We start from the raw sequence: 22,196 nt of genomic DNA on the forward strand, positions 1-22,196 counted from the left end.
CCATTGAAATTAAGGCATTTAAGTAATTTACTGCATTAGATAAAGCTGGAAACACTTCTAAATCTTAAGAACTGTGGCCAGGTCAGGGAAGGCAAATGTAGTTAGGCTTTAGAGCAGTTGAGAAAAAACCCTAAAGGGAATAATACAATCTTTATGGATTTGAGGAGGAACAGAAAAGAATGGTAGTTCTACATAAAAGTGAGAACAGGAGGTGTCCTTCAAGAACAGTTAAATGCTAATTGTTGGAGAAGGAAAGGTTGCTGGCATGGTTGAAGTGGGAAATAACAGAAGAAGGGTAGGAAGGGAGCAAGGCCATTTGTAACCGCTGAGTGAAATATTTTGTGGTGAACAGAGCATCAAAGTAACTCAAGGAGAAGGTTGCAGTAAGCAAGGCAGGAACATGAAGCAGAGTTGGAGGAAATAAGAGAGGAGTGGATGTTTATAACACAACTTGATGACAGGCCAAAAATGGGAAGCAAACAGAGGCTAAGCAAAGCCCAGCCAGTTTCGTGGTCCTCAATAGTCTAGATAACCCTGTCAATACAGAGGTTTGCTGAAGAGAATGACTGACATTCCAGATAGAGAAGCAGTACTCCATTACCCTAACTACAATTGGCTCTTTGTGATACAGGAAAATGCTATTTCAAATGCAGGAAATGAAGCCACGGAATCAGGAAGCTGACACTTGCTTACTGTATAGACTTTTAATGGCCTGTCTGTTAAAAAAGATGTAAACATAAAATTATTGTCCACAAATTGCACCATCAAACAATCCAAAATATGTCATTTTCATCTACAATAACCTGAAAAGCCCATCAGAAAAGTACTTTCTAGCCTGCTGAAAAACAAGTGACAGGGCTAGGCAAGACTTGCTTCAAACATTCTTGAATTATAGCTCCCGCAATAGGAAAAAACTTTCCAGACACCTACTGAAGATCTGACAAAAGGGAGACTTGGAGCAGAGTCTCAAATGCTAGGGGAAGGCCTGATTTCCCACACAGCCCTGATACCAGATTGGCACTGGCATAGCTGCTCAGCACCTAGCAAGCAGGGGGTAGTAGGAGCTCACTGGCAGCACTACTGAGCACTTGCAAGAGCCTGGCACCAGCCTGCTACCTCATGGCAAAATTATACAACTCGTTTCCCTCCAGATGTGCGGACCACCATTCTCATTATGGCTGACCCATGCTGGTTGGGGGCAAAAGGACTTGGCTTCCAATATCACCTGGCAAACCAAAGATAAAGGATGGGGACACATTGTGCATGGTCTGCATTTTTAAGTAAATAAACCTACCTCACACTTTCCAGGATAATATGCAGATCAGAGCACAAGTTAACTTTCAGAGCTGGTACGCCTCCAAATGTTACAATTCAGTTCTCCCCAAAGTGCAGGAGGTAGCTAGCTTTGGGGGAAGCCCCACCTTGTGAGATGGGAAGGCAGACCTTGATCTGAACTTCCTGGAGGAGGCAGGTCTCTCTGGAAGTTCTGTTCTTACAGCATCATGATGGAAATTTGACCTCTGTTGTTCTCTGTGAACACAATCCCTTTCTAAAAAGTGAAAGATAAGGGGAAGGATAGGAACTGGGAAAAGGAAGTCCCAGAACATCATTTGGCTACAGGACGGGAGGTCCCATTGCATCCCCAGCCTTCCACAGAAGCACTGGGAAAGTCTGGACTTTGGGCCTTGTATTCCTGCCAAGCTGTACAAGCCAGAGACTTGAAAGAAGGAAACCCATGCATCTCTAGCTTGCTGCACCTGCTCATATGCTGGCATGCGGGTGTCCCTGCAGACAAGCTGGAGAAGCACTTCAGAGCTGCTGCCACCTAGGTATAGCAGCTTGCTAAAGCCCCCCAGCTTTTCACAGCTGGTTCCACAGAGTGCTGTTCCTGGTGCCGGCAGCAGATCCTGAAAGGAAAGTGACCAAGACCAGGGCAGTCAGCATCAAGCTTCCTGGATAAGATAGGTTACTGCCCCTTCATTCCTTGCCCATCATATTAAGACTGGAGGGCTGGGAGAAGCCACTAAGCCAGGACTCTCCCCGCAAGTGCCTAAGCCCTTTGGGTTCCTTCCTAGGACCTATGAGCAGTCGCTGGTAATTCCAGCTGCCTTTTCCCCACCTCAGCACCAGCAGAAGGTGAATCCCCACATTGTTCCCTGAGCCTCACTTCAGCCTTGGCAGCTGTGAGGTTTGGAGCTTCCCACAAGGGGCCACAAGGAGTCAAGTGGTAGAAAAAAGGGTTCCATTAAGATTAGACCTAGCTCCTGAAGGAGGGATTCCCCTATGCACTCCCAGGGGCAGGATTCTCCCCCTCCTCCACAGACTGACCTTCTCATGAAGATCCTGAGGACTATCTTCCAGACTAAATTCACTGGAACAGCCAACTGGGTTTTCAGGGGAGCTCCTACATCCTCCAGAAAGTTCAAATCAATGTCTGCCTTCCCAGCCGTGAAGGCAGGGTTCCCCACAAAGCTAGCCAGTTTCCCCAGAAACTAGCTAGAGAACAGAAATTTGGCAGAGTACAGAGGGTGGACATGACTTCGCGACTAACAACAACACAGAATTTCCATTCTTAGCTCAAAAGGCGCACACAAATGCATGCAATAGAGAAAACTACATACAAAATGTGTTCCCCCATTCCTGAGATTCTTTGGGGGGGGGGATACCATTTGAGCTGAAATGAAAGCACTTCATTTTCTGCTCCATTTCTGAAATACCATGAATTTATGCCTCAAGAGCACCCGTAATTTAAGACAATTAATTGGCTGTATATACTTAAATGACTACAACTCAGTCTTATGCAAACTAGAGTTGCAGAATCTTGGAGCTAAAGTGGTCCCCAGGGGCCTCAACTTCTTAAAGTCAGTAAGACCCTCTTGTCTGGTCTGTGAGATTAATTCTGCAAAGGAACACCTATATTAGTTTTTAAAAGGAGGATTAAGCTGCCAGGGTTATTTATTCATTTATTTATGGTCAAATTTGCTATGCACTATTTTCTTAAGAGAAGAAAAAAAGAAAGTGACACCAGGACATTTCAGCAGGTCTCATTCCAGTGATGGGTGTTGTGTCTCACTGCTCAGCTGTTCCTTGATAATTAGCACTGAAAATGTCTGTACCAAGAACAGACAAATCAGGCTTCTTGCAGTTTCCTGGGAAACTGTCAATTTCATAATAGTTGATTGTGTGGTAAGTGTTTGGTCCCCCATGGTTACTCCGTCTGTTTAAAAGCTTGGATCGCTCATGCTTCAGCCTAGAAAAAGGAAATTACAGGTGGGAATGGTAAACTCCCTGGGAAGGCATCAGATGGTTTGCTGGCCTAGGTTCCACTTACCTCCTGCTTGAAGCTTGTTTGTAAAACCGCTTGTTAATTTCTTCTTTAATATCCTCATCGGTAACAGTAACTTGGAAGGGCTGGGAATTATAGCTTGCTTCCTGATGAAAAAGGGACAGCTGTTGCATTATTCATATATCTTACTGTTGTCAGAAGAGTAATAGCAGCCGTCACCAATGCTGCTGTTTTACCTTCCACCATGCAAGTTTGGAGAGCTATTATGGTGAAACAGATGGCAAAAGATTAGTACATGAGCTGAGAATGGTTATTTGCATTCTGTACTTTTTTAATTACTATGCTGCTAAGTTGTTATCTGTATATCAAGGTTTCACTTACATGCAAATTCACTGCAAAAATCCCTCTTAACAAGCTATTTCAGCAGGATACACACACATCTGTTTAAAGGGATGTAGTTCCCCCCCCCTTTGCAGGATTTGTGATTTGAATATTTTGGAAAAGGTACATTTAGAATCTGAATGCAGATCGGGAGTGGTGGCAGCTGCTGTTTTTCACACATGAATTACAACAGCAGGCTTTGTCTCCAAGCCTTCTCCCTCCTCTAATCTGCTCCCTTGCTGAAGATTTCTGACCTCCCACACTCTGTTACCTGAGACATTTTCAGAAAGCTACCATGGAGGAAAAAGGAACTTCCCTGGCAAGTAGAAACTGTCTATACATAAGTCCAGTCCCAGAGCAGAGGTGGGCAAATTCGGGGGGGGGGGGGATTTTTGCCTGATGGAAAGTTTTAAAGATTTCTTTTTAATTGTTCCAGCAGAAACATAGCCTGAAAGAAAAGCTGGAGGAGGAAAATGAGTTGATCTGTTTCCCCACTGGTAAGAACTTTGTGTGTGAACTTTTGGTCAAGGAAAAACTGGTGGGACAGGTCTCATTCAGAGGTGGGGAAACTATGGTCCTCCAGATGCTGTTGGGTTGCAAATGTCACCATCCTGGAGCATAAGCCATGCTGGCTGGGCCTGACAGGAACTGGGAGTTCCACAGTATCCTGAGGGCAGCAGGTTTTCCCCATTAGCTATGCCAGACCACACTCTGATAGGTTTACAGTTGGCATACAGACCTTAGGTGTGGAAACATCCTGTGTCATATTCTCTTGGAGTATGCATTGTGAGTCCTCAGAGGACTTGTCTTCCAGCACAGGGTGAGTGGGCATACTTTGTGGATCTATCAGAATTTCATAAGGAACCATAGGATGCTTCCAGGAGGATGGGGTCAAAATTTCCCAAGGTTCTGCTTGTCCAAAGGTTCCTAATGGAGAAAGCAGCGAGGGTGAATTCATACCAGAAAGATGGCATTCCATGGAAACAGCTTTTTCAATAATTATAGTGACAACAACCAACCATAGTTCTGCAGAAAGAAATAATACCCAGGAACCCAAGTCAAAGGGTGTTTTAATATGGAATACTAGTTATATAGCAGTACTTGCACACCATTTCAAAAACACTCATAACAACAATAGGTTGAAACCAGATATAGTCATGTGCAACCGGGTTAGTGAAAGCAGACTTTCCTGTCCGATCCTCCCCTGGAAGCCCCTCCAGTCTCCTGAAAATGCAACACAGAAGGTTGTAGAACCCAGGTGAGTGGGGTGAGTCGAGGTGAGTCACTTACACATTGCCAAAAAGAGGGCAAAAGAGAACACAGATTTGCATGTGCTAATCTATATGCAGGTGCACAATTTCAGAAACACCCTAGCAAGTTAGATGGACCTCTTCTGCCTTCTGTCAAGGTACTGACTGTTGATGGGCTACTTCAAGGCCCCAATCCCTTATTAAGGTTCTTTGTTTTTAAACCAATCTTGGGCAGGCTAGCCCTTCAAATAGGAAACTGTTCCCTGATAGTCATTCAAGCAGAGGAATTTTAGACACATGGAGACCCTAGGTGCTGCGAGGAAGAACCCAAAAATTCAGACAGAGCACCTTAGGAATATAGGAAGCTTCCACGTATCAAGTCCAATCACTGAGCCATATAGTCCAGTATTGCAACACTGACTGGCAGAGGCTCTCCAAGACTTCAGGAAGCATTATCTTCTAGCATTCCTTGAAGATACTGGGAATTAGGCCTGGGCGCAAAGCCTGCATTCTTACCAATGCGCTGTGGCCCCACCTTCCATATGCAGAGTACTTTCATCCACAGAAGGCAGATATTGCATCCTATCCACTGACTGCTGGAGAACACGGGATATACTTTATTTATTATTATTTATTTATTAAAACATTTTTATGCCACCCCATTCGCTGAAGCCTCGGGGCAGCTTACAACAATAAGTTAAAAATAATTATAATATTAAATTAAAAATATAAACATTAAATTAAAAATACAAAAATACCAATATAAAATAAGCCACCCTGGCCAGATAAAATCCAATAATATTAACAGTTAAAATGCCGCTTAAATAAAAAGGTCTTCGCCTGGCACCGAAAAACAAATAACGACGGGAGAGCATTCCATAACTTAACAAGCATCTCCCTAGTCACTCAGAGGTCAATGGCAGATAGGCATTCATTCATTCTTATTTCTAAGCTCTCTGGGCAGTTTACAACACATACAAAACACAATATAAAACAAACAGCAGGATGCTGCCTATTTATACTCAGTTGCAGTGTGAATACCTATTGTTTATCAAGCAACCTGTTGCAATACTTTGCATGTGGACACTTCATTAGTACAAGAGACTGTACATAGTTAGACTGATATACAATAGAGCTAGGGTGATCAGGTTTTGCATAATGCTACATATGACCTGCAGGATTTAAGGCTACAATCCTATACCCACTGGCCTGGGAATACAACCTGAGAAGACATGTATAAGATTGCATTCTACAATTGATTTCTTCCATTGGGCCACAGGCACCAAAACCATGATCAAAAGAATTAATGAATTCCACAAATGGAAAGAGCTTCTGATCAAAGTAAGAGGGCTGTGCTCTTAAAAAAGACCCCTTCTGTGACCGGAACTCCTTTTCTGTAACAGAATCGCCTTCTCTTTGTGGAGCCAAGACATTGATTGATTGCATTAGCTTCCATTGAAATCATTTAGGCTTTAGCCATGGATGAATGAATCCTATTAATTTCAGTGGGACCTAAGTGGTAGATTTTGGTCTGGATCCAAACCATTATGTTCAAGAAGCTCACTGAGAAACATTTGAACACATTTATTTCAGTAGATTCAAAATCAAATCATTCATTGCAGTGGACTGCAAGAGAACAAGCACTAAAGCACCCTTATTGGTATGCAGTTATGACTTGTTCCTCTCTCCCCATCTCCCCAATGTTTAGGCAGAGGTACAATAAAAAGTGAGGATGAAGAAAAGGAAATAAAACTTCCATTCAATGGTGTACAAATTTCAAAGGAGCAGGAGTATTATTTGGTTATGGCAAAACCAACTATTCCACCTATCCTTTATATATAATTTTAGATAATTATGCATAATGGGTTAATGCTGGGAACAACTGACAGCAAAAGAAGGGGACGACAGAGGATGAGGTGGCTAGATGGAGTCACTGAAGCAGTCGGTGTGGGCTTAAGTGGACTCTGGGGGATGGTGGAGGACAGGAAGGCCTTGAGGAATGTTGTCCATGGGGTCACGAGTTGGGCGCAACTTCACAACTAACAGCAACAAATAATGGGTTGCACCCAGGGTCTGCCTTCCATTGATAGAATGACTCCATTCATGGACAATGTCTCTACCTGAATTTTTGAGGATCCCTCACATCACAGTTCCTTCCATCTGGCAGGGGTCCTTCACTCTCTGCATAGTATATTCAGGGGGCTAGAGGGGTTTCCATAGAGAGGAGTGGGTGGGGAAGTCTACTTCTACCAGAAGAGTTGTATACAATTGAATCTAGATCCAACCCAGTATGATATAAGGTAGCCTTCCCCAAACTGGTACCCTCCAGAAATGTTTAGACTGCAATTCCTATAATGGTTAGGTTCACCAGGAACCATGGAAGTTGTAGTCCAACATACCTGGAGAGTAGCAGCTTGGTGACATTAATATATACTGCTATATATAGTAGCAGTATATATTAATAGAAATTCTCCTGGTGCTAATATTGCTTTCTTTTCAGTGCCAAGCAAAAAACATTCCTCTTTAGATGCTTTAATAATTGATTTTGACTTGCTTTCAATATGTTGTTGTACATGGTTGTCCCTTCACTTGATACAGTTTTAAATGACCATTATTAAAGTGTTGTTTTATATATCATTGGGTTTATTGTATTAATGTTTGTAATTTTGATTATTTATTGTAAGTCACTTAGACTCCTGTTGGAATAGTTTGGCAGCAAGCACACACACAAATAATGAATAAATAAAGGACATAATAGGCACTCTTTTATTAGCACACATGCTGGTGTCATTTTCTGCCTCATCAGAACTCCAGCTTCTCTCTAAGCTTAGCTATAGAGTCACAATAAGAGAAGGGGTGAGTGGTGAGAAATGAATTTCCTCCACAACAATATATAGTTGCAAGCTATCCCTACTGTAACACAACGTATTTTGGGGTGGCCTGGTCTAAAATGTGCAATGAAGACCCAATAACTTTGTAAAAATCATGTTCCTGATAGAGATGGAAACACTGCTGCCTTGATTTTTGAACTCTATTGAGGAGTGGCTACGGAGACCAACATGATGAGTACCTGCACATCTACATTTTCTAAGACACCACTGCTTCTATAAGGAGTTACTTTATGGGTTTGATGAAAGAGCCTGTGCACTCATGTATGTGTTAATCTTTCAATTGCTACAAGGCCAAACTTTAGAAGTCAACCTGAAAACAGCCCTTTGACAGTTCTGTGAAAATGCACTGGCTGATAATAATGACAAAGAACTGTCAATGTTTAATATTACATCTGTCAGGTTTCTGTTCCATTCAATGGCAGTTCCAATTAAGTCGTAATACAGTCCGCACACTTTGCAAATGTATCATTTACCAATGTATTCTCCATTGAGGCTCCACAAACGAACAGTCTGATCAACGGAACAGGATAACAGGATGTTATCTTCATCTATAATCTCTAACCTGTTTGTTAACCAGAGAGGAGAATTTATTAATATATTGCTAATACTTGCATACCACTTACTCTAGTAAAGTGTTTAAAGGATCCCAACATTGCCAGGGAGACTATAGGATCTTTTGGCATCTGAGCACTGAAGACCTCTGACCACAGTCTTTGGACTCCCAAGACCAACTCACCAACCTACTCCTCTTCCTCACAGCAAGTGCAGAAACAGCTGTGCTCCAAGACTGCAACTGGCCTTCAGAAAAAGAAAAAAGGGGCATGCTGTGGGGTGGACATGGGAGGAGGCTGGGGCCATGGCATTGTGTCAGTTCCAATCAACACCACTGTCTCCCTCCCCTTTCTCTCACTGATTCTAAATCTACCCAGCTGAATACAGTTTCCAGATAAAATGCAGGGCTCAGACAGTAACAGCAAAGACTGCTGCTGCTGTTCCTCGTGTTTTGCATTTGATGCTCATAAACCTCTGCATTTGCAAGTTTATGAGCATCCGCCTTGAAGACAGAAGGACTGTATCTTAAGTGGCATAAACATGTTAAAAATCCGAGTTCAAAACAGGTAACACTAAAACATTTCAACTTTCAAAAACAACTGCAAGATAAAAAGAATGGGGAAATGGAACAGCATCAAGATGATCTGTACTAAGTCAGGGAAAGCTTGCATGAATAAGTCTATTTTAGGACGTGTTTAAAGCAAGCCACATTTCCTGAAAATGGAGGCTGTTCCAGAGGGTGGACAATGCTACTGAGAACCCCTGCTTTTGAGATGCTATATGGCCAACAGCCAGCAAGCCCATCTTTGACGCTCTTAGAAATTGGTTTTGTGTATATAAGGCAAGATCAGTGATCTTTTGGAATGCCAGGATTATTTGGACACAACCATCAACTGGCTGTCTCATGGAGGACTAGTCACAAATCACAAGTCATCTTCTCAAAAACATGCATGGGAAATCAAGATGGCAACAACTAGAGGTTCCACTTTGACAGAATACTAGCTGACAATAAGAAAATATAGAAATATTTTAAAATAAAATTTGGGAGGGGTAGGATGTTCTGGTGAGCACAAACAGGCATCACATAGTCTTCTCCTGATAGGTAGGAAGGTGTTCTGTTAGTTACATGCATAAGTCAACAAGGTTACATTAACACTTACGACAGAACCAAATTCACATGAGCTCTCCAGTAATTCACATCTGTAGCAACATAAAGGAAAATAATATGCATAGAATGTTCACTGATATTTTCACCAATGTGCAAACACACCATGGTTTAACTTCAGTTCCTATCTGAATATGACACATATTCCATAAGCTAAAGGCAAAGATGCTAAGGATGGATGCAGTTCTATCAAATGCACTCTCTGTGATTGGGAACCCGTAGACTGTGTTATCTGCTCATCCATTATAGACTGCGAGGAACAAAAGAAGTGATCTTTGCCTCCCCACCAGCCCACCCTAGTCAGGTTTCTCAGCTGGTATAGCAAGGCTGTTTTGGAGTGGGGAGGGAAGGAGACTGGAGGAGGTTCTGGATAAATTGTATCCTGGCCTTGCTCATCTCCTCTTCTCCCACCCCCAGAATGCCCCATTATTCAATACTTATCCAACCTTGGAAGAAGTCAACATACTCCTTTCTATTGCATTTTTCGGGGAGGAAAGTCAGATTTCTGACTCTCCCTTCCAGGGTTGCAGCAGAGTCTCTAGGCTCATAAGAAGTCACCCAAACAATCTTATGGGTCCTTGGATGCTTGCCCAGAAACCATGGGATTGCTCTCTAAATGCTTCCACTACAGGAACAGAATAAAATTTATCCAAGGCATATGTTTAAATACAGAATGGTGCCAGAATTTCTCCTGAAAATAGCAAGCTTAAATATAACTAAATGAGGAGCAAAAGCTAAAGAAATACATATTTAAAAAAAAAAAAAACAAACCTTGAATGGCCCCACCTGAATTAATAGGATCTGAATCAGTCATCACTAACTTAGCCATTGATTTCATTAGGTCTACCCCTAAGTATGATCACTGGTATTGATTTGCAGTGGTTCCGCTCCTATCTCAATGGCCGATTCCAGAAGGTGGTGCTGGTGGATTATGGCTCTGCACCATGGCAGCTATGCCATGGAGTACTGCAGGGGTCCATTTTGTCCCCTTTGCTGTTTAACATCTACATGAAACCGCTGGGAGAGGTCATCAGGAGGTGTGGGCTGTGGAATCATCAGTACACTGATGATACCCAGCTCTACCTCTCGTTTTCCACCAATCCAGGTGAGGCAGTGGCTGCACTGAACTGGTGCCTGGCTGAGGTAATGGGCTGGATGAGGGCCAATAAACTGAAGCTCAATCCAGACAAGACGGAGGTCCTGTTGGTGGGTGGATCGGGCTTCGGAGAGGGTGAATTGAACTTAGTCCTGAATGGGGTTGCACTCCCTCTTAGGGACAAGGTCCGCAGCTTGGGAGTGCTCCTCGACCCAGAGCTTTCATTGGAAGCTCAGGTGACAGCAGTGGCGAGGAGCGCTTTCCTTCAGCTTCGGCTGATCCATCAGCTGCGCCCCTACCTGGAGTACGGCTGCCTGGCGACAGTGACACACGTGCTGGTGACTTCCCGCCTTGACTTCTGTAATGCGCTCCACGTGGGGCTACCCTTGAAGACGGTCCGGATACTTCAATTGGTTCAAAATAGAGCTGCCAGGCTGCTGACGGGGACTGGGCATTATGTTCACATGACTCCAGTCCTCCATCAGCTTCACTGGCTTCCCATTGAAGTCCGGGCCCAATTCAAGGTGTTGGTGATGACCTATAAAGCCCTAAACGGCTTGGGTCCTGTTCACCTGAAGGAGCGCTTACATCTATATACGCCCGCCCGCCCCTTGAGATCTGCAGGAGAGGCCCTTCTCCGGGAACCCTCTGTGAAAGAAATTAGGAGGGTAGGTACTTGGAGGAGGGCTTTCTCTGCGGTGGCGCCCAATCTATGGAATGCGCTCCCCAGAGAGGTCCACCTGGCGCCGTCATTATTTGTTTTTCGGCGCCAGGCGAACACCTTTTTATTTAAACGTCATTTTAATTGTTAATATTATTTGCTTATTTTATCTGGCCAGGGCGACTTATTTTATATTGTTAATTTGTTTTATATTTTGAATGTATTATATTTTAATTTTATGTTGTGAGCCGCCCCAAGGGTTCGGCGAATGGGGTGGCATAGAAATGTTTTAAATAAATAAATAAATTTATTGAAAAGGTTTCTAAATTGCTGCGTGCAATTTACCCTCAAAAAAATATACAATTTCAAACAAGAACATAGTAACAATACAACAAAGTAAACACAAAAGCAAATATTCAAAGCAAGCTAGATCATTATAAAAAGATGTAAATCAGAACATTTTTTACTGCTCATGTAAACTCAGTAGGGATTAAGCCAACCTGGCCTCCTTCAGAAGAGCATTTTACAGACCAGGCATTGATTGCATTTATCTAATAAATGCATTTATCTAATAAACACACACTAGCATTTACAGTCCACATGCACACGCGCCCACACGTACATTTTGGTGCACTGTGTTCTGGATCCTGAAGTGCATAATCTTTGATGTCATGGATGTACACATACCCATCCTCATCTGCTGCATAGAGATACGAGTCATCCACAGTCACGGCAATGCTGCTGATTGGAGATTTCCCTCTAGACTGGAACACACATCCATTAAGGCCAAACTGTTAGCTAATCATTTGTTCACTGACTGGCCAATGCCAGCATTGCCAAGGGCGCTCCAATCTCTAGAGCAGGGTGGGATGTTTTGGCCTACCACTGCCATGACCATTTGCTTTGCTAGCTCATGGGATCTGTAGAAGACATTTTGGCGTGTGTACATTTATACTAACCATGCATTCATAGGAGCTGAAATTTCCCTCTTTTGTATGACTGTTAATACAGGATTTCTACCTTGCTTTGCTGCTCATCATTCTAAATAGCCAGTGGAATCTGGTGGTTGAAATGATGAACTAGGGAAATGCAATTTGCTGCATTTAGACACCCCACCCCCAAAATGGAGTTTTAAGAACTAGCCAGAAGTCTGGAGGTTTTATCATTACATCCAATGATTTCTTTTTTCGCCAAACTTACAGGTGTAAAATTTGCTATAAGTGGATCTTCAGTGAACAGACTCCAGAAGTGCAGATAACCTGATGAAGGAGAGGTAATAACATAAGAAGAAAGATCTGGTAGCAAAAAACTGTTTATGTTCATAGCAACCAAGCATTCATAGCAACTGATGTGTCTGAAGGCCCATTATACAACTGCAGGCAGCACAGTGAACATGTGGGTTGGCAGACACCAAGTTAAAGGCACACCATGAAACTACTGTAAGGTTGTTTCATCCTACATACCCTGCCCGGAATCCTCAATCACCCAGAGTATTTCAGCACTATACACTTGTCAAACCAGGACAGGTGTGGTCAACAAGCACTAAAAGTGAAATCCCATGGCTTTCCAACATTCTTTAGGGAGCCATAGGATTATTCAGAGTCCCAGCTCTGAGCCACTGCAACCTAGGAGCTGGGAGTCTGAACACAGCCCTCTGCTCTGCTCCTTTGCAGGAGGCAAGGAAAAACTACGCCGACTGCCTCTCCGAGGCTGGCAATTAGTCCTGAAGAGGACCAACTGGCACGCTGGGGAGTTGGGTGCAGGGACTGATGGCTTATGCTGTATCCAAATGATGCCCCAGCCTCCTTCCATCCCTCTTTGAGGCACTTCACCTAGATGGTCAAAATCAGCCATCCAAATGAAATGCAGGGTGTGAGGTGGAGGGCAGGGGAGATCATTGCCACTGTACTCACACTCTGCACTCCATGCATGTGAGCCTCTGTGTCTGAAGCTTTACATGCATCCTGGGTGGAGGACACGGGGCTGCAGCCTATGTTGTTAGCTGGCTGTGTGAAAGTGCTGTTGACCAACAGTTAAGTATGTGCGGAATGTAGGGCTGCTCCATCCACTCTGTGCTCTCAGCATGCTCACTGGACAGTGTGGATGGATTCTGTCATGATCACCCCGCCACCAGGAAGCCTTGCAGTGAATACAGGCAGGCTCTGATTATTGGCTACAAGGTAGTCTCAGGTGACTTGTAGTGAAAGTTTATCTACACAGACTGGCAATACAAAGAAAAATCCTTTCTATCAGCATTCTTGCATTAAGGTGTAAGTGGACACATGCCACCAAGAACTGGCCATTCAAATCAGAGGGTGACAGTTATGCTAGGGGGTGTGGGAGAGAGAGTGTGTTTTATAGAGTGTGCCTCAGTCTTTGAAGGAATGCCAGAAGACTGCCTTCCTTCTGAATCAATTCTGGTTTAAAGATGATTGGGAGCCATCGAGAGGAAGGGGTGGCCCTTGAAGTGCCCAACACCAGCATCTGGGCAGCAGACTAAGCAGGCAGACACACTGGGCATGTGGCACATCCTTCCTGGCTAGGGTGGAATACACTGCATTCCTATTTAAATTTAAATCATTATGTATACATTTGCATTTATTCCCATAAGCTTGCATATGTGAACCACTGTCCTCATTTGTCCTCTTTTTGAGTGACGCCTTTAACCTTTTAGGGTGCTTTTTAAGCAGCCACCCTTGGCAACACCCTACAGCCTTCTGGCCACACTACCTCCTTGTCCTTCTGAATGCCTCCTAGTTTTATCTTTACTACTGTGATCTCTCTCATCATAGTTACAAGTTGCTTGCTTAAGAAGCAGGGAGCAACCAGGCAGTGGCACCTGCTGCCACCCCTGCTCACCACTGCCATGCTGGGCCAGAACAGCCAGAAGGTGAACATACAGGTTTGCTTGTTTAATTTCTATACTGCCCAATCAATCGCTGGAGCTTTCTGGGATGTTTACACCAACACATACAAATACAATATAAAGGTGCAAACATTAATGGCATTAAAAACATGATTAAAAATGATCACACAAAAATTAAAATTAAAATGGATATAAAAACTTTCAATACTCTATATGAATTAATCAGACAACCCAATTAAGCAGCTAACAAAGTCCCAGTAAACTGATTCAGTGCCCTGACAGTGAACGGTATAAACCTGGAGCTAAAAAGATGCTAAATTTGGTGCCAGACAGCCTCAGTGGGAGGTCATTCCATAACTGGGAGGCCACCACTGAGAAGGTATTTCTTCTTACCACCAACTGAATCTCCCTTGGAAGTGGCAATCGGAGGCTAGCTCCAAAGCTTGACTGCAGTGTTCAGGATTGAGACTGGGAGAGGCACTCTTGTCAGATATTGCGGTCCCAAGTCATGTGGGGCTTTTTAGGTCAAACCAGCACCTTGAACTGGGCTCAGAGCAATGCAGAATGGCTTCATTCTTGGCTTCATTGCTCGGTTGCAATGGACAAGTCCAGGGGGCTCTTGTCAGTAGGCTACTGCTGGGATGTGGTCCCTCTGAAATGGCCCAATTATGCCTGCTCTTCATGCTTCGCATTCATCTCACTGCTCCCGCAGAAGGCCCTAAGTTTGGGCTAGTAACTAGGTCAACTTCAAGGTGCCATGTTGCTTCCCCACTGAATTCAATAGGAGTGGGGGGGATTCAAAGCAATATAACTCTACCAGGTTCCCCCCCCCCCACCAAAGAAAATACCGCATCTCCATCTCTTGCACTGTTCAGCACAAGCTGGCAGGCTGTGGACATTATGCCCCTCATTCTCCCTCCCCACTGGTAGGAAGGCTCTTCATGTTAATGTCCAGAGTTGGCAACAACCACCATATTTCATTCTCCTACCTTGTGGCCCATTGGAGACGAGGGAGGCTGCAGCCGATTCGAGTTTTACAGCACGAGTCTTTAGAAAGATTACTTGAGTGACACTCGCATCAACCACTGAAGAAAGTAAAAAGAATATGCATTCATTCAAATAAGTTTACAACATTTATATTTCATGACAGAAAACTGTACCCAAGCATTTATATCATTAATTTTTCCAACATTTAAATTTAATCCATCATCCATGGATTTCTGAAGAAAAATTCTGTATCTTCTCCTTTATCTGTGTAGAGAAAAGGTGCTCTGTCATTTGGGTTTTACACCCTTTGAGTATTCCTTTTGTACTGCCTTTCAAGTCTTCCTCCATTTTGTGTATGTCTGAAAAAAAATATATCTATGCTGTATTCAAATTATTTTCCTGAATTGTGTTTGGTTAGGACAGAAAGAAAGGCATACTTAATTACTTAACCCAGGTTTGGAGAATTTCCCTCTTTGTGTTTTGGGTCTTATTCCCTTGCTCTTTGACTTCCTACACAATATAAATATTTTATTGTTTCATCAAGCTTTCAATCTGTCAACTGGCTAAAAGATTAATCTGTTTATCATTGTTGCCTGCTTTTTTGTTCTTCTGTTGTAGCCACATTAACATTTTAATTGCATCTAATTGTAGGAACTACCTTGAGTATTTTTATGGAAAGGTGTGATTTAAAAAAAATATTACAAAAATAAATAAAGTGGGTGGGAAATGAAAACAAGTGAGATAAAAGGGATTTTTCACTAGGTGATTAGAACCTGCTAACTCTTTTTTCCCTGGATTGCCAAAGAACCTTATGGGGATAAACCAAACTGTACAGGTAGTAAGAGCAGCAGACTATATAAAGAAATGATGCAGGTGGCCTACATGAACACCTCACAACAAATCCACTGAGGAGCAGGTGAGCAGGGAAAAAGTTTTTCCTTTTTTTCATATAAAACGAACCTGCAGTTATCCCACAAAGAATGAAGAGCAATTCAGGATAGATAAAAGGAAGTAGTTCATTTAACAGGACATTGATAGACTATGGTATTGTTTACATCCAAGATGTAGTGATGATCACCAACTTGGATGACTTTAGAAGAGGGCTGGAGAGAAGGCTAAAGCTATCATTTGCTACTAAGCAGGATCATGGATACAATAACTGATATTAGAGGCAATATTCCTTTCTATGCCCATTGTCTGGGAACATGAAGAGAAACAGCTCTTGTACTCATGTTCTGCTTGTGGGACTGTGTGAACAGAATATAGAACTTGATAGGTCTTTGTGGCAATCCAACGTGGCTCTTCTTACATTCTTATGAGGCTTGCTCTATACAGGCAGAAGGATAAGTTGGCAGAATTCTGAAATGGTAGAATGGAATGCACCCCTTTGGATGTAGGTAGGTTATTACAGTTGCAAATGGCACCTTACATCAATACCTCCTTGAAAGCAGAAAACCAGTGGCAGATAAGAGTGAAGATAGATGTTTTAATCCTTGTCAGGTTATTAAAATATACTGTATTAGGAAGGTAGGAAGCTGAGTCCAACCTTGATCCATCTAGCCCAGTATTGTTGACACTGATGGGCAAAGCACTCCAGGAATTCAGGCGGAATTTCTTCTAGTCCCACAGAGAGATCCCAGGGGTTGAACTGAGGACTTTCTACATGCAAATTGTGTGCTGTATCACTGAGCTACACTGGAATAATGGTCCTCTCCCTAAACAATCACAGCCCCTCTCTAATATCCTAGATCATTTTTCCATGCCACATTTTTCTAAGCTCTTTTACCTAAATCCCCTTTTTAAGTTAAACCTTTCCACCCATTTCTAAATTCTTTGTCTAAGCCAGACTTTTTACCTGGTTCCTCCCTGGCAAAACCAAACAATCCTAGCCATTGTATTCCACCCAGGATTTAAGCCAAGATGACTTCTGCATGGCCTGTAGCTTTATCCTATGCCTGCAGTATAGTTTCCACAACCCAAAATGTTGTTTGTGCTACAGCAGCTCAAATGACATCTGGAGAACTTGCGCAGCAGCATTATTTAAAAGTCCTAACTCCTAGCTTGTAAACCAAAGCTTGTTTTTCTGCAAGCTGCTAAAGAAATCTTAGCAGAAGTTTGCTTGGAAAGGCTGCATAGGACAAATAGCTTAAAGGACTAGATTTAAGTGACCAGCTGAAGGATCGCTTCCTGTCCACCCATCTGTAAATTAAGAAATGACATAATGAGAAAGGAAGTATAAAAACCAATAACCCATCCGTGTATCACACCCTTGTGTGGTAAAGACTGGTGTGTTTTAATGAAACTAGACCTATTAGACTATAAAACAACCAAGGAGGGACTTCACCTTTGAACTTTCTCCCAAATTTCCATTTCTGTTCATTCCATTTACAAAATGATTCATGCCAGCAGCAATGCTGGTCTGATCAAGTATGCCAAGTTCTCCTTGAGATACCTCTTCTTTAAGAAAAACAAATTCATTTCAGAGTATTTACTTAATCTTACAGATGCTCTCTAGAAAGGCATACAGATGTCAGCACTTCAGTCTAAGCCCTTGGCATAACTTGAGGGCAGATTCTGCCAAGTCCCTGTGGAGCTGCGCCTTTGCTCCTATGGTCAGGGACAAGTGGAAGTCATTAAACAGTATGTCCTACATTGCTTTATGACACAGCTAGAGGTAAAACACTGGGCCAGATCATAGGCCAATCCTCAGGCTCGGAAGCAGAATGTGCTCACTATTTGCTGTCTGAAGTGCTTCCATACGTTACCTACCAAGTAGCCATTTAGACTCCTCTGACTCTTAAAAGCAGAAAGAGAATTGTATTCACCCATTTTGTCAGACCTTATTAAACAGTATTCAGTGTTTTTAGTATTAGCATTATTTTTATTATAGATGTAACCGATGCTAAGAACTTCAGATTTTATTATTCTGTTTTTTCTTTACTTAATCATTCTTCTTCTTATGTATGTAAATATGATGTATTCTTATTGCATTATAACTTATGGTTACAAAAATAAATTCTTACTACTACTACAGAATGATTCATAGTGATGTGCAGATTGTATTCTACAGACTTTCTAAGATCAGTGAACTTACTTTTGGTATCAACAGAGGTAGTGGCCAGGGGAGTGTAGAAATTATGACATATATGACCAGAAATCATATTCCAAACAATAATTTCACCATCATAACTGCAGGTGGCAAGGAGAGCTGGTGGACACTGAGCAATGCACAGAATATCTTCTTTGTGTCCCTGGTTCTAGATAAGAAAAGAAAAAGATAATGAAAGAATCTACAATACCCCATGCATTTCATTGTTTTACAGGTGTACTTTATGCAGTGCACTAATCAACAGGCAGTTCATGCCATGCAAACTAACACCACAGAAGAATGAGCTGTGGTCAACTACAAGACTTAAAATGTCGGTCTAATGTTAGCCCATGTTAGAGAAGACCCTTTGAAATGAACGGGGCTCAAATCAGTCATGACTTAGGTTCAGTTCATTGAATGGGTCACTCAAAGGTTGTACCTGCCAAAAGATACAACCCCATGTGTGTTCTAAACAAACCTACCACACAGTAGAGAAGGCAGTTGCTTTTATTGGACCAACTTTTAATAATGAGAACACATGGGATTTCTAAGCTCTACTGAGTTTGCTTGCTTATTAGGTAGTCTAACTGTATAATAAAATATACTGAGAGTGACTGGGTTAGAAAGCATTGGAATTTGCCAACTACTAGAATTTGAACTATTATGTGATATGTTGAACTGGATGAATTTGCATGGTCTAATTCTTGATGCGTTGTCAATCCAACAGTGATCTCTCTACAAAATTTAGAGCTGCTACAGGACAATGGTTTGCTTGCTTGTTTGTGAGTTTTAGGCTGAAGTGTTTTTTAGGCTCTGAATTACTTCCAATCCATGACTGCATTTTCTTTACTGGAATGCATCAGGATGGAGTAGGAAAAGCAATGCCCTGCATTTTTAAACTTTTCTAACCAACTTTTAAATTGTCTGCTTATAAAACACCTGGCTACTGGAGAATGAATTTCCACAAGTTCATGGATATAGGCCTTTTTGCACCTAGTCAATCAATGAAATTACTTGGCTGAAGTATATTAATTAGCATCTTGGATTGCTGCTAGTATTAAAACTTCTACCTGCACTGCATGGTCCATATTACAGTGACATTTTTCTTCTAAGCTGGACACCAAGTACAGTACCTTGTGCCCAAATCCAACTAATAAGTTCAAAGTATACACAATAATATTAGTATCTGAAGTTGGTTAAGAAGGAGTCTTACTATATCGTCCATCCAGTGGGGCTGAGGTTTTCGAAAGTGATGGAAGTTGTCTGTGGAATCCTGCACCAAGCAAACATTGAAATAAAAGGATATAAAATCAGATTTGTATCAGTTTGACTGCTATGGCAAAGGTCATGGTTCTTCTTGCTTCCTTCGTTTTGACAGAGATTGCTGGCCAGACATGCAACAGGGAGAGTGGCCTTATGTCTGCAATTCCCTTGTAAGAATTCAAGGTGGATTCACCCATTACCCATGCCAAGGTTCTATACATGAATTACAAACCATTATTACCGTATTTGAGGCTGTTGAAAAATGGGGTAGAAATCTGTCCATCCCTAAATTCACCCTTTTGTAGCATTATGTGACGCAAAACACAGTTATCTTTTGAAATTCAGATACACACAGAAAAATGCACACACTGTGCAAATTGCTTGCATAAATGGGCATTTTAGGCATACAAAAAGGCGAAACCGCTGGGAGAGGTCATCAGGAGGTGTGGGCTGCGGAATCATCAATACACTGATGATACCCAGCTCTACCTCTCATTTTCCACTAATCCAGGTGAGGCAGTGGCTGTGCTGAACCGGTGCTTGGCCGAGGTAAGGGAATGGATGAGGGACAATAAACTGAAACTCAACCCAGACAAGACGGAGGTCCTGTTGGTTGGCGGATCGGGTTTCGGAGAGGGTGGATTTGACCTGGTCCTGAATGGTGCAACACTCCCTCTTAGGGATAAGGTCCGCAGCTTAGGAGTACTCCTCAACCCAGAGCTTTCTTTGGAAGCTCAGGTGACAGCGGTGGCGAGGAACGCCTTCTTTCAGCTTCGGCTGATTAATCAGCTGCTCCTCTACCTGGAGTACGACTGCCTGGCGACGGTGACACACGCGCTGGTGACTTCCCGCCTAGACTTTTGTAACGCGCTTTACGTGGGGCTTCCCCTGAAGACAGTCCGAACACTTCAATTGGTGCAAAATAGAGCTGCCAGGTTGCTGACGGGGACGGGGCGCTATGTTCACATGACTCCAGTCCTCCGTCAGCTTCACTGGCTTCCCATTGAAGCCCGGGCCCAATTCAAGGTGTTGATTATGACCTATAAAGCCCTAAACGGCTTGGGTCCTGGCTACCTGAATGAGCGCTTACGTCCGTATATGCCCGACTGCCCTTTGAGATCTGTGGGAGAGCCCCTTCTCTGGGAACCCTCCATGAAAGAAATTAGGAGAGTAAGTACTCGGAGGAGGGCTTTCTCTGCGGTGGCGCCCAACCTATGGAATTCACTCCCCAAAGAGGTCCGCCTGGCACCGTCGTTACTGGTTTTTCGGCGCCAGGTAAAGACCTTTTTATTTAAACATCATTTTAATTGTTAAAACATATGATCTGGCCAGGGCAACTTCTTCTTCCTTCTCTTTTCTCCTCCTATATTTTTATTTACTTATTTTATACTGATAATTTTAATTTTATATTTGTAACTCAGTGTATTTTTTGTATTTTTGTATTTAATGGTAATTCATTATGTTCTATTGTATTTCAATGTATTTTATTGTGTTGTAAGCCGCCCCGAGGTTTCGGCAAGGGGCGGCATAGAAATGTAATAATAATAATAATAATAATAATAATAATAATAATAATAATAGAAACATGGACAAAATTATTTATGCAGTATCATGAACACCAAAAAACAAAACTAAGTTCAGGAGGAGCTGAGCCCAAGAGATTAAAATTGACTATTCCTCTATTCCCAGTCATGTCCTGTCTCTTGTCCTAGTTCATCCTTTTACTTTGCTGACAAAAGAATCCTTGTCTTTGGATGGACCTTGTTTCTCCTGTAGTACCTGAATCACCATCATAGCAAAACCAAATAAAATAAGCAAAATAAAATACTCCTTCCCGAGCAAGCTGTCCTGGTGTTGCAGTGTACTGCCTTGCTGCTTTTGGTCATACCAGAATTATTGCTAAGATTATTAGCAATCTGTGTTTGTGTAAGTACTGTAAGGGAATTGGAACTGATGTGTGCAGAGGTCCCTACTGTGTCTCTCTTTCCAAGCTTTTACTTACTGCACCAAAACAGAGAACTTTCCGTTGCCAGTGCTGAGGACACTCTGCTATCCAAGTATGAGTTGCATCATGTATATGTAATGGAATAGGATTATGTTGTACAGGTGCCACCTCATCACAGTGAGTGGACTAGCTCCATCTACGCATGCCTAACACAGACATTAACTATTAGCATGCTGCTATGTAACTGACGCAGGTCACTGTTCTTGTCCTGGACACTAGGGGATTAAATAGCAATGTTACCCTATTACTGTATGTTGGAAGGCTGTTTTCTTCTTAAGTGAACTGGATGTTCAGAAGATCCAAAATATGAAATGCCAATGTCATGGGGAACAGATGTGTGCCGGAGGGTGTGAAGTGATGTCCCTCCAGTCTGGATTGTGTGCTTCCCACAGGCATCTGGGTCCCCACAGATGAAACAAAATGGTGGCCAAGGAAGGCCTTTTGTCTGATACAACCTGGCTCCTCTACATTCTTATGTGCTTGCTCACAGAAGCTGTCTTCCTCCCCCAGCTTGTTAGGACAAAAGGACTCCTCAGTCAAGCATGGAACACAATGGTGCTGATTGGTCACAATCTGAGAAAGTTAAGTGTATGCAAAACTGTACCCTCAAGGGGCAGAGTAAGCCCCCTCAGAAGGGTGGGAAGTGCTCATATGACAAGGCCAAAGGGATGACACAGCATTACACTTCAATAATATATTAAAGGC

At 42.6% G+C, this 22,196-nt stretch overlaps 1 protein-coding gene across 5 annotated transcripts in view; it reads right to left on the reverse strand.

Moving 5' to 3' along the window:
- LOC123029058 (WD repeat-containing protein 64-like) overlaps window positions 1-22,196 on the reverse strand; it is a 51,159-nt gene that overhangs the window by 2,640 nt on the left and 26,323 nt on the right. For 3 of the 5 annotated variants that reach the window (XM_044441552.1, XM_044441549.1, XM_044441548.1), the window contains 10 exons: window positions 19,437-19,496; window positions 18,230-18,392; window positions 15,138-15,233; window positions 12,483-12,541; window positions 11,905-12,046; window positions 9,521-9,560; window positions 8,282-8,370; window positions 4,407-4,594; window positions 3,332-3,432; window positions 2,947-3,250 (listed from right to left, as the gene is read on the reverse strand). In XM_044441552.1, coding sequence (XP_044297487.1) covers window positions 3,070-3,250; window positions 3,332-3,432; window positions 4,407-4,594; window positions 8,282-8,370; window positions 9,521-9,560; window positions 11,905-12,046; window positions 12,483-12,541; window positions 15,138-15,233; window positions 18,230-18,392; window positions 19,437-19,496 — 1,119 coding nt within the window. In that variant the 3' untranslated portion in view covers window positions 2,947-3,069. Of the gene's footprint in view, window positions 1-2,946; window positions 3,251-3,331; window positions 3,547-4,406; window positions 4,595-8,281; window positions 8,371-9,520; window positions 9,561-11,904; window positions 12,047-12,482; window positions 12,542-15,137; window positions 15,234-18,229; window positions 18,393-19,436; window positions 19,497-22,196 lie in introns of those variants that run through there. The other 2 variants (XM_044441550.1, XM_044441551.1) reach the window with 2 other exon arrangements.

This window comes from Varanus komodoensis, unplaced genomic scaffold, assembly GCF_004798865.1.
Source record: "Varanus komodoensis strain SLA01 unplaced genomic scaffold, ASM479886v1 scaffold4, whole genome shotgun sequence".
NCBI lineage: Eukaryota > Metazoa > Chordata > Lepidosauria > Squamata > Varanidae > Varanus > Varanus komodoensis.